The sequence below is a fragment of the Crinia signifera genome, chromosome 6 (assembly GCF_055691185.1).
Source record: "Crinia signifera chromosome 6, ASM5569118v1, whole genome shotgun sequence".
Taxonomy (NCBI): Eukaryota; Metazoa; Chordata; class Amphibia; order Anura; family Myobatrachidae; genus Crinia; species Crinia signifera.
In genome coordinates this window covers 257,997,114-258,010,607 of record NC_139222.1, presented here as the reverse complement: position 1 = coordinate 258,010,607, position 13,494 = coordinate 257,997,114, and the positions used below count along the sequence as shown (strand labels likewise).

The 13,494-nt window shown below is 44.2% G+C and overlaps 1 protein-coding gene across 1 annotated transcript in view; it reads right to left on the bottom strand.

Moving 5' to 3' along the window:
* LOC146009248 (alpha-2-macroglobulin-like) overlaps positions 1-13,494 on the bottom strand; it is a 108,384-nt gene that overhangs the window by 20,030 nt on the left and 74,860 nt on the right. Inside the window, exons 22-29 of the mRNA XM_083149415.1 lie at positions 13,152-13,212; positions 12,497-12,580; positions 9,755-9,931; positions 8,567-8,648; positions 7,067-7,223; positions 4,525-4,599; positions 2,875-3,037; positions 656-861 (exon numbers count right to left, since the gene is read on the bottom strand). Coding sequence (XP_083005541.1) covers positions 656-861; positions 2,875-3,037; positions 4,525-4,599; positions 7,067-7,223; positions 8,567-8,648; positions 9,755-9,931; positions 12,497-12,580; positions 13,152-13,212 — 1,005 coding nt within the window. The remainder of the gene's footprint in view (positions 1-655; positions 862-2,874; positions 3,038-4,524; positions 4,600-7,066; positions 7,224-8,566; positions 8,649-9,754; positions 9,932-12,496; positions 12,581-13,151; positions 13,213-13,494) is intronic.

Genomic DNA, 13,494 nt, shown 5'->3' with positions numbered 1-13,494 from the left:
TGTGGGTGTGCAATCATTTCAGCATTGCCGTTATATTTAAAGGTAATAAAGTAAATATATACAGGTTTGGATTATCAATCATATCTAATCTTATCAATCAAATCTTTGCGTTATCATATTATACACACTGAGGGCGGGATGTATTAATATACATCGCCGCCCTTCGCCGCGATGTGGCTAGCATCGGGTTGCGGTGACGGAGACCCCCGCGATACCTGTGATGTGGTCTGCGGGGGTCTCCGTCACATCCCAGCGGCTGGCAGCGTCCCCCTGCGTCTCCTCCTCCCCCCCTGCAGCCGGATGTCCTGCCGCCTGTGACACCTGCTGGGGGAGGAGGAGACAACGGAGGACGGGAGGGGGGGGGGCATGGACGGCGGGCGGCGATAGAAGCCCATAGGCTTCTATAGGGTATCGCCACCCAGAGGGTGGCGATACCCTGCCCAGCGGAGACGGGGCGGACGGATAATGGTAAATAGGAAAAGGCGGGAAAACCCCTGTTTTACCGCATTTTCCCTTTAGTACATCCCGCCCTTTAAAAAAAGATATCGCTCAAAGGCAAAAATAGTCCAGTGTGTATGGGGCTTTACTTTCTTTTTCTCTTATATGACGAAGCTTTATTGACTGTAGAATACAATTCCCCACTCCATTATGTCACCTGTGTGGATGAGTATCCTCCATATGGATTTTGCTGTTTGCTCAACCAGTTCACAACCTGCAAAGCTTTGCCTATGTCTTTTATGGAGCCGGAGACAAGTGACAGGAGCACGTAGGCCGCTAGCTCCACCTCTGCAGACGGAGCGCGGTACCAGTACAGAACATCAGAGACCGGAGCCGACTCCCGCTCCCAGTGCAGCTGTCCCTCTGTAGATACAGCGTGGTGTGAGACACTACTAATATAGATACATGGACAAACACAAATATACTGTACATCATACTCTACTTATACATTATGATGATGAGAAGATCATATGATCTAACATCAAATGAACTGAGCTAAGTGCCCTTTGGTATATATAACATATACAGACCCGGCTAGAATCAAGTTCTCATCTCAAAGCCTGGAGATAGTGGAGGACACCACACAGCTATCCTATTAGCCCCAATTGCTGGAACTAGTCAGGCCGGGGTTTGGTTTCCCTGGACTCAGGCAGGTGAAACTAAATCCATAATAATTCATTTAAAAACCCACAAAGATTGCTTCACAGGTCTGTGGCTTCTTTCACAACCTATATGTTTCTGTGCAATACTGGATCATTTACAGCACAGTAAAAATGTGCTATAATTGGATAGACCTGTATAGTAAATATCCATTTTTTGCCATGTGGTAACCAACAGCTGGTAACAGGATACCTCCATGGGTCCAAGAGCATGCAGCAGCATCTATTGTACTTGTGCGGCCAGATGTGCAAGGCCTGAGATAAACACTTTTAGCGCTGTAATAATGCTTAGCATTTCCCATATACAGTAGGTTGCCAATATTCGCACTCCAGTATTTCTACATTATTATACTTATAGCATACTTATAGCAGTTTTACTCCCATTGTAACAGTGAAAATAGTAAAGAAGGGGGCAAAATAAGAAGTTGCCCATAGCAACCAATCAGCTTTAAAGAAGCATTTATCAAGTAATTTCTATAAAATGATATGTAGAAGCTGGTTGCCATCTGCCCCGTCTCCACTTGTCAACGCTTCACTGTTGTCACTGCTTGATACATCAAACCCTAAATGTCTGTACATTTACTTACTGTATGTGAGGAATCTTATAACATGTTCCATACTCAGGACTGCAACACAAATTGTGGGGCCCAGGACTGACAACAAAGGCAGGATCCTGTCTCGAACTCCTGGGGTGACTGGTGAGACCTTGCGTGTCTGCGGCAGTGACAGCACTACTCTACCTCTACATCAGGGCTGGATTAAGGTGGTGGTGGGGGGGGGGGGGGGGGGACAGGGGCACTGTGTTTGGCATGTATTTTTCAAAAAAAAAAAATATATATATATATATATATATATATATTTTTTAGCTAAAGGTTTTGTGCATGGGAGTGGGGTAGTGCTGCACCTTCACCTATCTGCCAATGTGACAATAATGGTGCTGATCATCGGGAGCCAAGGCACACTGACTGCACAAGTGTGCAGCGCATTACTGGGAGTTTACTGAGTCCCATTAAACTTTGTGCAGAAGAGGTCAGAGGCTGAGAGGCTTGTGCTGAGCTCTGCTTGGTGAAGCACATCATATGCTTCTCAGGCCTATGGAGGACAGCAGCAGCTGCAGCCTCATCATGGGAGGGCTTTTAATCAGAGGCAGCGTTTAGCCTCTAAGGCCTCCCACAGAGTATGGTACAGAGGGACAAACACAGGCATTTGATGTGGTATTTTACATATATATTTATGTTTATATTAAACCACCCCGAAGTTACCCATTGACCAAGTTTATACTGCCTTTACTCTGTGTTCTGTAATATTCTCCTGTGCAGTTTGCGGCCAGTAATGACAAGTGAAAGGGGCCCCCCTGTCTAAAGTGGGCCCCGAAGGCTTAATCCAGCCCTTTTCTACATTACTTCAAGGGAAATGTGAACTGTGTTTTTGACAAGTCCCGGGATTCCCCTTCTGCCCAGGCATGGGACTGGAGGCCCGGCAGTGCCCCCTGATGGTAGCCCGGGTGGTGCAGTGAATTAAGTACACTGGTCATTTGGGGGAGTTACCATAATGGTGCATAATATAAGGTATCACAATGCCCTCACACACCAGGGAAATGGGTGGGGTATAGTAGACTGAAGTCCTCTAGAACTCCTCAGGCAGTATGTATTGTTCTGGCGCATTAGTATAACATTCATTTGCACCATATCTCTCTGTAGCTCAGCCTATTCCTTACCGCCTCTCACTGCTTTTGCCTCCAATTTATCCATCAATGTTTTCCTGATCTCGGCCTCTCCGCACAAAGTGAAGGTGTAGAGCAGCAGAGCCTGGGTGTATACATTGCTCACATCCACAGCAGCCTTCCGCAGGCAGGACACCGCGTCCCTCACCAGGGGATCCTGCCAGGGAATGGGATAAGTAGGAGTCTCAATACTATGATGGTATAATGATAACATACAAATGAGCAGGTATCTAATGTGGTGCATTTAAGTGAGGAAAAACAAATGAAGTAGAAGGAATTTACGATGCTACATTTTCAGTATTTAACTAAATTAATTGATTTAATTGATTTTGTAATTTAAGTAGCGTAGTTCTGCTTCTTTCTTTTGATCTATGCATTGTTCTAATGCCAATCTTCAGTGGTGCTGAGAGAGGGGGGAACTAATTACCCAGGCCCAGGTCTGATGGAGGGGCCAAGTGGGGCCCCCATTACATGGCAGCAGCTCTTCCAAACCCAGAACATGCTACTGTGTGCTGGGCTGCAGTGTGGCCAGGGAGGTGCTTAATGTGTTATATCTCATGTATTTTATTCTAGGAGTGCATGGCCACACCTCCTGTGATTAGGCCACAGCCCATTAAAAGTACCAGGGTCCAGCAAGGCTCTCTACTGCCCTGATAATCGGTAATACTGCTTTCACTCCAGCCAAAATTCCCGCGACTAGCGCTGGTGTGAAAGGCTCCTGAGCAAAAATCCCGGGACTGATGCCTCTTATTGGGGATTTGTTCAGGCAGGTGAAGCCAAATCCTAGATAAAAAGCTTTGGACGAAAACACATGTGTGTGTTTTGGGGCAAAATTTTATTTTACATTGGTAAAACATTGGGAAAAATGCCAGGTGAGTAATAGGTTATCACCTTATGGGGCCGGGTTATCACTGTCTGCATCTGAGGATGTCACATCTCGCATGCAGGGAGAGAGGCTGCGATAAAGCTCTGGTCCTGTCATAGGTCTCCTCAGCACTACCCTGATGCGGGTGTGGTATGGGGTTTTCCGACAGTCGGGATTCCAACAGTCATTAGCCCGACGTCGGGATCCTGACTGCCCGGACTCAGACAGCATGGCGAGCGCAACAAAGCCCCTTGTGGGCTTGCCATGCTGCGGCGGGCACTGTGGCTCGCTATGCGAGCCACCTATTCTATTCTCCCTCTATGGGGGTCGTGGACCCCCACGAGGGAAAATAGCAGATGGGCACCCGGCTGTCTGCGTTTTGACAGACAGGATCCCGACGTCGGGTAAATGACTGTTGGGATCCCGACTGTTGGGACCGCGTCCGGCACCCCCCTGATGCCCTGCTGTCTCATTTCCCATTATAAGTATGGGATATATGATCAGCTTACTACAAAAATGCGGATTAAGGGTTTGAAGCAGGTTTTCATGAAAGCCCTTTAATATATTCAGGTGAAACTAAAATAATGTGAAAAGGGTGTGGCTTTGAGTCAATGTCTCAATTGTGAGCCATGCCATGTTTGTCGTCACTATGGGGGCATACCCAGTGCTCCATGAGCTGCTGGCATGCCCCCAGTCCCTATGTCTGTCATGAATAGATGCTGTGCAAAAAAAATAGGAAAATCAGGACAGTTGGGAGATCCATGCTATTGGTCACTTACCTCTACAGACACACCAGCCTCCAGAAGAGCTATTGTTACATACGCACAGAGGGAAATATCATCGTCTATTCCACCCTGTATAAAACAGATCATGGGATGCGGTTAAACTAAGTTGACCATATACAGAAAGAAAGAAAAAATAGAAAATAGGGCTGCCAGAATCAGGGAGGTGAAAGGGGCGGTTCGGGGGTGGAGCCACGAACGGGCCGCACTATGGGGGGGGGGGGGGGGGTGTCCAGAGCAAATGCACCATTTTAGCCCCGCCCCCTGCAATGCAATGCCGATATTTCAGGCATTGCACTGCGGGGGGCGGGGCTAAAATGATGCGTTGGGTGGGGTTCGCGGGTGATGTCTGGAAATGCGGGAGGGTTGTCCCCCTTTCCGGGGGGCTGGTAGGGCGACCTGATTTCCGGGACCCTCCCGGCCATTCCGGGAGGGCAGGTAACCCTGATTTAGTTAAAAATAGAAGTAACAAAGCTTAATGGTGATAAGTTATAAAGTGCACTCTATCCCATCCCCTGATAATGAATAGGCCCTTGTGAGATCTGCTATATGTGTTTAATCAGTTGTCTGGAAGGGCCTACAAAGTGCAGAGCGGATCTAAAGCTGATCTGCACCCTGTGTCTGCACATGCGCAGATGCAAAACATCGACCCCGTGCGAACGAAGGGCCCGATATAAATGGACCATAATGCTGTCCTCAATGCTGCAGCCAGGCTTATCTTCCTCTCCCGCCGCTCTAACTCTGCTACTCCCCTTCAACAAAATCTGCACTGGCTTCCATTCCCCTACAGAATCCTCTTCAAACACCTCACACTCACATACAGGGCCATCTCTAATTCCATTGCTCCATATATCTCTAACCTCATCTCCATTCATACACCCTCCCGCCCTCTACGGTCAGCTGACGACTGTCGTCTCTCCTCCACCCTGATCACTGCTTCCCATGCTAGAGTACAGGACTTTGCCCGTGCTGCACCTCTTCAGTGGAACGCACTCCCTCGCTCCATTAGACTCTCCCCGACCTTGCAAAGCTTCAAACGGGCACTGAAAACTCACCTATTCATCAAAGCGTACCCTTCCACTGCATAAACCAGCTGGTTCTCCGACCCCTTGCCTGTTTCCTGTTTACATCCTGCTACCTAACCACCACCCCCTCGCTTGCACCTCTTGTAATCTGTCTGTCTCCCCTTCCTACTAGATTGTAAGCTCCTCCGAGCAGGGCCCTCTTCCCTCCTGTTGTCAAAGCCCACTTCTCTTCACATTTCACTCACAGCTCTCCTTTACTCCAACACTCAGTGACAATCTTCATACTCATCTCCATCATTGGCCTCAAGCCTCTAGTTGTATGTTGATTGGGTCCTCACTACTTACATTTAAGCTGTAATGTGTATTGAACTGTGGTGCTCTTTATTTGTACTGTATTTTTGTTATTTATTCAATGTTATGCCAAGTTTTTGTCTCCCTGTATTGTTCCTTTGTACGGCGCTGCGAAACACTTGTGGCGCCTTATAAATAAAATTATAATAATAATAATAATAATAAGGACCCTGATGTACCCAGTAGGCCTTTATATCAGACATATACAGAGATGCACCTTGCCTTAATATATTCAAACAATGGTCCATTGGGCAGCACGGTCGGTGTAATGATTGACATTGCTGAATCACAGCACTGAGATTGGGTATGGATTATTAGGTCAACAAAATTAAGGTCGACAGGCCTTAGGTCAACACAGACAAAAGGTCAACACAGTCACAAGGTTGACATGCCTAAGGTTGGCAGAGTCAAAATGTCGACACAAGCATTTGGTCGACATTGGGGAGGTCGACAGTCAAAGGGCCGACATGGGGTTTTTCACGTATTTTTGGGTCCCGAATGTCGACATAGGAGACACGGACACCCCCTTTGCACCACATTGCTTTCTGCGCTCATCATGTTTCAGCCTCAGTGCATCATCACGCTGGGCACACTATTATATTCTCCCTCCATGCCCCAGTGGATGGTAGGGCAAGAAATTCCGCGTGTCGGCACATGTCAGCTCTAAAAAATTTGAAAAACCCATGTTGACCTTTTGACTGTGACCTTCCCAATGTTGACCCAATGTTTGTGCCGACCTTTTGACCCTGTCGACCTTAGGCGTGTCAACCTTTTGGCTGTGTCGAACCTAAGGTCTGTTGACCCTAATAGCATCGACTAACAACCTTTTCCCTGAGATCATGGATTCAATTCCCACCACACACTTGCCTACCTGACCCTCTTCTTCAGGAACACAATGCTCTGTTCCTGGACTTCCCTGGTAATGTATGATTGCCTGCACCTGTGGTGAGCTCGGTAATTGATAAGAAAGGTGTTTCACCACAGGTGATGGCAATCATACATTACCAGGGAAGTCCAGGAACAGAGCATTTTCTCCCTGAAGGAGAGGGTCAGGTAGGCAACCATGAGTCACAGTATATTAATATATTTTAATGGCATGTGATAGAAATCCTACCACCATCGTCACATACTGTATACTCCTACAGAAAATACACCCAATGCACCTTCATAGCGTTATTGAAAAGCTTCCCCACGCTGCGGAAGCAGCCATTTTCTTGGCGGTTATTTCTCAGCCAGGTAAAGGAGTGGTTCAGGTGGTTCTCATCAATAAAGATATAAGGCCGTGCTTTGTTGAAGGACTTCACTACAAATGCAGTCAGCCTGTGGGGAATAATATGAAGGTTTATGGACACTTCTGGATAATTAGAAAACACACAATTCGTAAACAGTTGGGAAAAGGGGGGTGGCCTTGGGTTTTAACATTCAGGGCTTTTCAGTTACAGCCCCTTTTCCTTGCATGGTAAATTACTCGATACCGGACATTAACCTCCCAACATGACCCTCTCAAGGAGGGACACATGGCTCTGTTCCTGGACTTCCCTCTCAATGTATGATTGCCATCACCTGTGGTGAAACACCTTTCTTATCATTTAGCCTGTACAAAACAGGTGATGGCAATCATACATAGATACCGAAATAGACCATTGCATACCTCCCAACATGACCCATTCCAGGAGGGACAAACTACTCTGCTCTTGGACTTCCCTCTTAATTTTTGATTGCCGTAATCTTTTTTGAACTAGTAAACTAATGAGAAAGGTGTCTCACCACAGGTAAAGGCAGTCATAATTTAAGTGGGAAGTCCAGAAGCAGGGCATTGTGTCCCTCCTGGAGGCGGTAATGTTAGGAGGCATGCCATTGTAAGACGGTAGTGTTGGGAGGTGCAGCATTAATGCTATAATCTGGAGCTGGGGATGGCTTTAGTCCCTGACAATCGGGATTCCGACAGTCATCTCTCTAACATAGGAATCTCGAATGTCAGGAGCCTGGCAGAGTGCATTCAAGCTCCTTGCAACCTCGCTGTGCCATGCTGCAGGTTCGGTGGCGAGCTACGCGTACTACCTATTCTATTCTCCCTCTATGGGGGTACAAGGGAAAATAGCCTGTTTAAGTTGGGATTCCGACGTCGGAAAACGACTGTCAGAATTCATCCAGGACCCCTGGATTTATGGGCTAACAGCTCTGCTGCATATTTGTGTATGGGCTTCTCACAGGCTGAAACAGAAATCTGGGTTATTTCCAGCCGGTGGGGTGATCATGGGCAGCAGTGGACTTAAATTGAATATCCCCGGAAGACCTCAGCTAATAGAATTTGTCCCAATGTGGTCAATATCTATTAACTGTTGGGTAAACACTATTTTTTTTCATGTCATGAAAAACAAAACTTCAGACAGTGTGGCAGATGTATTAAGCAGTGATAAGGGAGAAGTGAGCCAGTAGAGAAGTTGCCAATGGCAACCAATCTGTAAAATTTTAAAGTATGCAAATTATAGATGTTACTTTAATGCTGATTGGTTGCCAGGAACAGCTTCTCCACTGGCTCACTTCTCCTCACTTATATCTGCCCCAAAGTACCAACCAATCAGCTTCTGTAATTTTTAAAACCCAGCCTTTACAATAACAGAATTTGAGTGTTTATTACATCACCCCCCCAAGTCACTTACCAGGTGTTTCCCTGAGCATCATTATTCCCAAAAGCACTATAGGAACCATCACCACGTTTGTATGTCAGCTGTCGTTGATACCCTGAGAAGAATCATGAAAAAATAGAAATTTAAAAAAGAAATCACTAAATAAATATATTGTACATTTGATTACAATGGGCCTGGTTCAGATGCTGGGAATGGAGCCGTGTGCTGATGTTGGGTCCTGCATCTCCCCTCGCAAAGAGGCTGCAGTCAGGTGATTGACAGTCTGCAGCTGATTGGGGGAGGGGGCGGGGATGGGCTCCATTGCAAAAAATAACGGTGTACCACTTCCATTTTATGAGAGTGCAGAGACTTGTGACAATGTGAAACAGCACACTGTTAGCTGGCTCAAAGCCCAGATTGTGGGATTTGCAACAGTGTATAAGTATTTAGTATGAGATCATCTAGCATTCACATAAGCTGGCAGAGTCCTCTGTTTTGCATGCTTATGAGGACCTCTGCTGGTGGTTAGTGGTACACTTTTGGCTTTGTGATATAAATAGTAGTTTGACGTGGGGTTGATAGATCACCCACAAACAATATGTTATGTGACCTCCCTTGGACCAGAGGTTCTGTGCTGTTTATCAATGCTCTCACCTCTACGTATTGGGTGGTGAGGCAATTATAGAGATAGTGACCCTATCTAGTACAGACAGCGAATCTGACACATTATGTAATAACAGCTAGCATCAACACATCCTAAAATCTGCCTAACACGGGTTCGTGACACGTGTTTCGCATTTGAGCTTTCTCAAACTGGCCAGAAAGCTCAAATGCGAAACACGTGTCACGAACCTGTGTTAGGCAGATTTTAGGATGTGTTGATGCTAGCTGTTATTACATAATGCTCAGAGCAACCTTACATATGCATGCACCTTCCACATCTTTTGGGGGACCATAGAAAGATGTGGGAGGTTCCTCCTGGCCTGCGAATGGATGTTACTGTATAACATCCATTCGCAGGCCTCTGCGAGCAAGTCACCCTGCAAAAGGGTGGCAGCAGCCAACCATTCGCAAGGCAGGGTTTGGTTGATTTGCAAGGGTGCGAATTCGCATCCGAGCGAATCAACCAGAATAAACTCCCTGGTGTGGTCTGTGAGAGAGCAAATGACAAATACAAATTCAGTGCTCAAAAGACAATAATAGGTCCAGAATATATCTTACCGCTCTCTAGGAACTTGATGGCTTTGCTCTGGATCTCATTGTTCAGTTGATGAGATTTTTCCAGGTACTGCAGGATAAAAATATTGGGTGCGAATAAAACCATGTTCTGCTCTCCGCATCCATACGGCATGGCCAAGAGACGGTCCAGGTTCTGCATGGCTGTGCCCATCAGATCTCCTGCAGGGTAACAGAGGTACAGCAAAATGATGCAGGATAATAGAATAAAGAGACACAGATGTATTGTAACAAGAACTATGTAGACACCATGCACTTCACACTGCCATAGCACATTATGGAGATTACAAACAATGAATAAAGACACACAGGCAAAATTGGTGAGGCTTATGGGCCTGATTCAGTATGAGCTGTAGTTATGTGAGTAATCGCAAAACTACAACTCCCGGTGCTAGCATCCGGCCTGGTCAGCATGGGTTACCGTATTGCTTGTAGTAGCGGCACAACAGCTAATTCCCAGTGATGAAAGGACTATAGCTGACTTATGGGAAGCCCCCCTCGTGTAATCATCCAACCTAGTTTTGCTAATGCTATATTTTAGTAGGGAGGGAGATGTGTTTTTTAAATGTATTTATTTTATCATTTAATTGTAGAGTTTTACTATCCACTAAATAGCCTGATTATGCACATTATAATATATCATTTAGAATATGAAAATGAAATAGACAAATACTATAAATAGTAGCAACTTAAACCCAACCCAACAAAGGGACTAACAAACTTATTTTCGTATAGACTTATGCCTACGTCTTGAATGTACCATCAGGATATAAATTAGTGATGTCACAGACCAGTATATATATATATATATATATATATATAATTGAACCTTTGTTTTCAATCACCTTTTGTCATAGTTTGCCAAGTAGGACACCCAGCTCTTACTGACTGGACCATTCAGCTGTCCCTGCAGCCTAATGTGCTCCCTCCTTATAGCAGTGACCCCTATGTCTGTGCTGTCCTCTATTTGTATTTTATATTAAACAAAGCTACTCATAGACTACTCTGGACATAATTGCCCACAACAATCACTATCAGGAGTCCATTTCATCTAATATAGTTGCTTCTGTAGAAGCAATTCTATGCCATTTTTCTAAAGCTTGGCAGAAAGTTAGAAAGTCACTGAAAGGTTCTTCCAGGTGTTACAAAAACTTTGCTTAACAAAAAAGGACAGATTGTTCCACAATTGTCACCTGTGGGTAATCTATCCATGTGGATAGCTTGACATTTCATCTCAAGTTCATCATTTAAAATATTCTTAGTATATAGCATGCTGTTCAAATTGAAACATTTTCGCAACTTAAGCATTGTACGCATGGGGCGACTGCAGCCTGTGCTGAGCGATGTGCTGAAACAGTTTGCAGCTGAGCGATCTGTGCTGATCAGGTTTTTGCCTATTGTTTATAGGCAAGATCCTGTGATTTATCAGAATAGACGTGCAAGCCCTGTCTATTACTGTGGGCGATAGTACGCAGTAGACCACTTATCGCCTTCACTCGGGACCATACACACAAAACCATTATTCATCAAATATACTGTGGGAAGAAATAACTTTTGGACGTCATGATCTATAAAGACGTTCTATGATTATTGGAGAATTTCAACAATTTTGGTGCAGAATCTCTCTGTTGAGTAACAGCTTCAAGTATTTGCCCTTCCATAAGAAATACTTCAATAGCTTTTTTGGCCTTTCAGGAGACCAAGCCTAAGAGTGAATACTGGATCTGTCGGTCCCCATGGTTCTCTCGCTCCCACTCTGTGATGGGCTTCTCCTGCATTGACCCAAAAGCTGTAACAATCTCTCATCTATAAATCACTGGTGCATTATACTCCGCATTAACTCTGAAAGCTCTAATACAAAGGTATAGTATAGTATCTAGGCCAGTGGTTCCCAAACTGTGTGCCGCGGCACCCTGGGGTGCCTCAGAGCACATGCAGGGGTGCCCTGGGATGGTGGTCCATGAACAATTAATTTTATTTATGGTCAATGTAATAGGGAAAATCAGTGCTTATGGCTTCCAATCATACTATATGAGAACAAACTGAAGTGAATACTGTCCCTCACAACATAAATGGACCTAAGGATCACATATAAACACAATTTATTTAATTTAATATACATTTTTTAAAGTACTCAATAAGAAAATTTTGGCCTAGGGGTGCCACAAAAAAAATTCTGATACTCCAGGGTGCCGTGATTCCAAAAAGTTTGGGAACCCCTGATCTAGGCTCTAGAATACAACTAATAGAAAATAGTCCAGGCAATTTATAACAGCCAACCAATATTATAAACTATCTTCTTTGATCTGGAGTCTAACAGAGGGTAGAGGGTTAATGAACTAAAATTATACGGTATGCATACATCATATTACAGAAACAAATTATCATCCTAATATTAGAGCTGAACATTTGTGATTGATAAAATGGATCTAAATTTTTGCATAAAAACCTGGTTATATCTAGTGCTGTAGGTGGGCCTGTGTGTGTCTTGTAGAAGATATATTTCATAAAGTCAAAAAACCAGGGTCTAATCCGGGTCTAGAACCCGGATTAATATTTACTGAAAAACTACGGTTGATTTTGCCCATCCCGACCACGCTGATGAGCATGTGTAAACAAAAGCATGTAAGGTACATCCTGATACTGGAGGTCTGGGTGCAATCACTGGGATTTTCTGGTCATTGCTAAGCAGAAGAGTCTGGATGTAGATAATAAAACAAATGTTACCTAATACTGTGATATGGGCTCTTTCCGAATCCTCCAGAGTGTTTTCCGGGACTATCAGAGAGATCTCCTCTACCTTAGAATGCTCTAGAGACAAGACAATTGGTTCACATTACATTAAATAAAAAGCACTGACGTGTAAGCAAGACATTGATTTAGATGCTGTTTTTTTTTTTACATCTTCTATAAAAAATAAAATTAAACAAATTTATATAACTGAATTTATCCCCTTACACGTGTTCGGGAGGCACAATGATCGGTGCCTCCCAAACGAATTTAAATGTCACAAATTACTAAAATAATATATATAATAATAAAATACTTATGACACAGAATATGTGTCATAAATATATTCTTTTATTATTTTAAACAAAATTACAGGGGAAGCACTGCCTCCCGTGACTGCACGTCCTTGTTGCACACCTACAGAAGATCCATCCATAGGCCAACATCACACATTGTTCAGAGGCAATTTAGTTCTGAATTTGACTCTGCTTATGTGCATTATGACAAAGAAAGTGACTGTTAAGTAGAGTAATATACATATTTATTAATCAATAATAAATACAATTATAGTAATGATATTAATCATTTTCATCGTCATCATCATCATCATCACATCACATCACACAGTCGTTTCCTATCATCCAGTTATCACCTTCTCCCTCTTTGATGCAGAGCAGAGTGCTGTGAGCTTTCTCCTCCAGGACACCTCCGGGCTATGATCACCAACACATGCAGGAGAGAGAACACATGAAGATGGAATGTAATGTTACTGTACCAGTGCTTTCTGCAAGACGTTACAGATTACAGCTGATTCTGAGTCACATGAAGAGCGGCTGTGGTTACAGATAGCTGCGGAAGCCTGATTGACTACCTTATGCTAATATGAGAAACCAGAAAAATGGGGATTATGATACAGCACTCGGGTTTTTACTGAATAAATTTATTACAATACTAAAAGAGATGTAATACAAATCATATACAATACATTGCATATG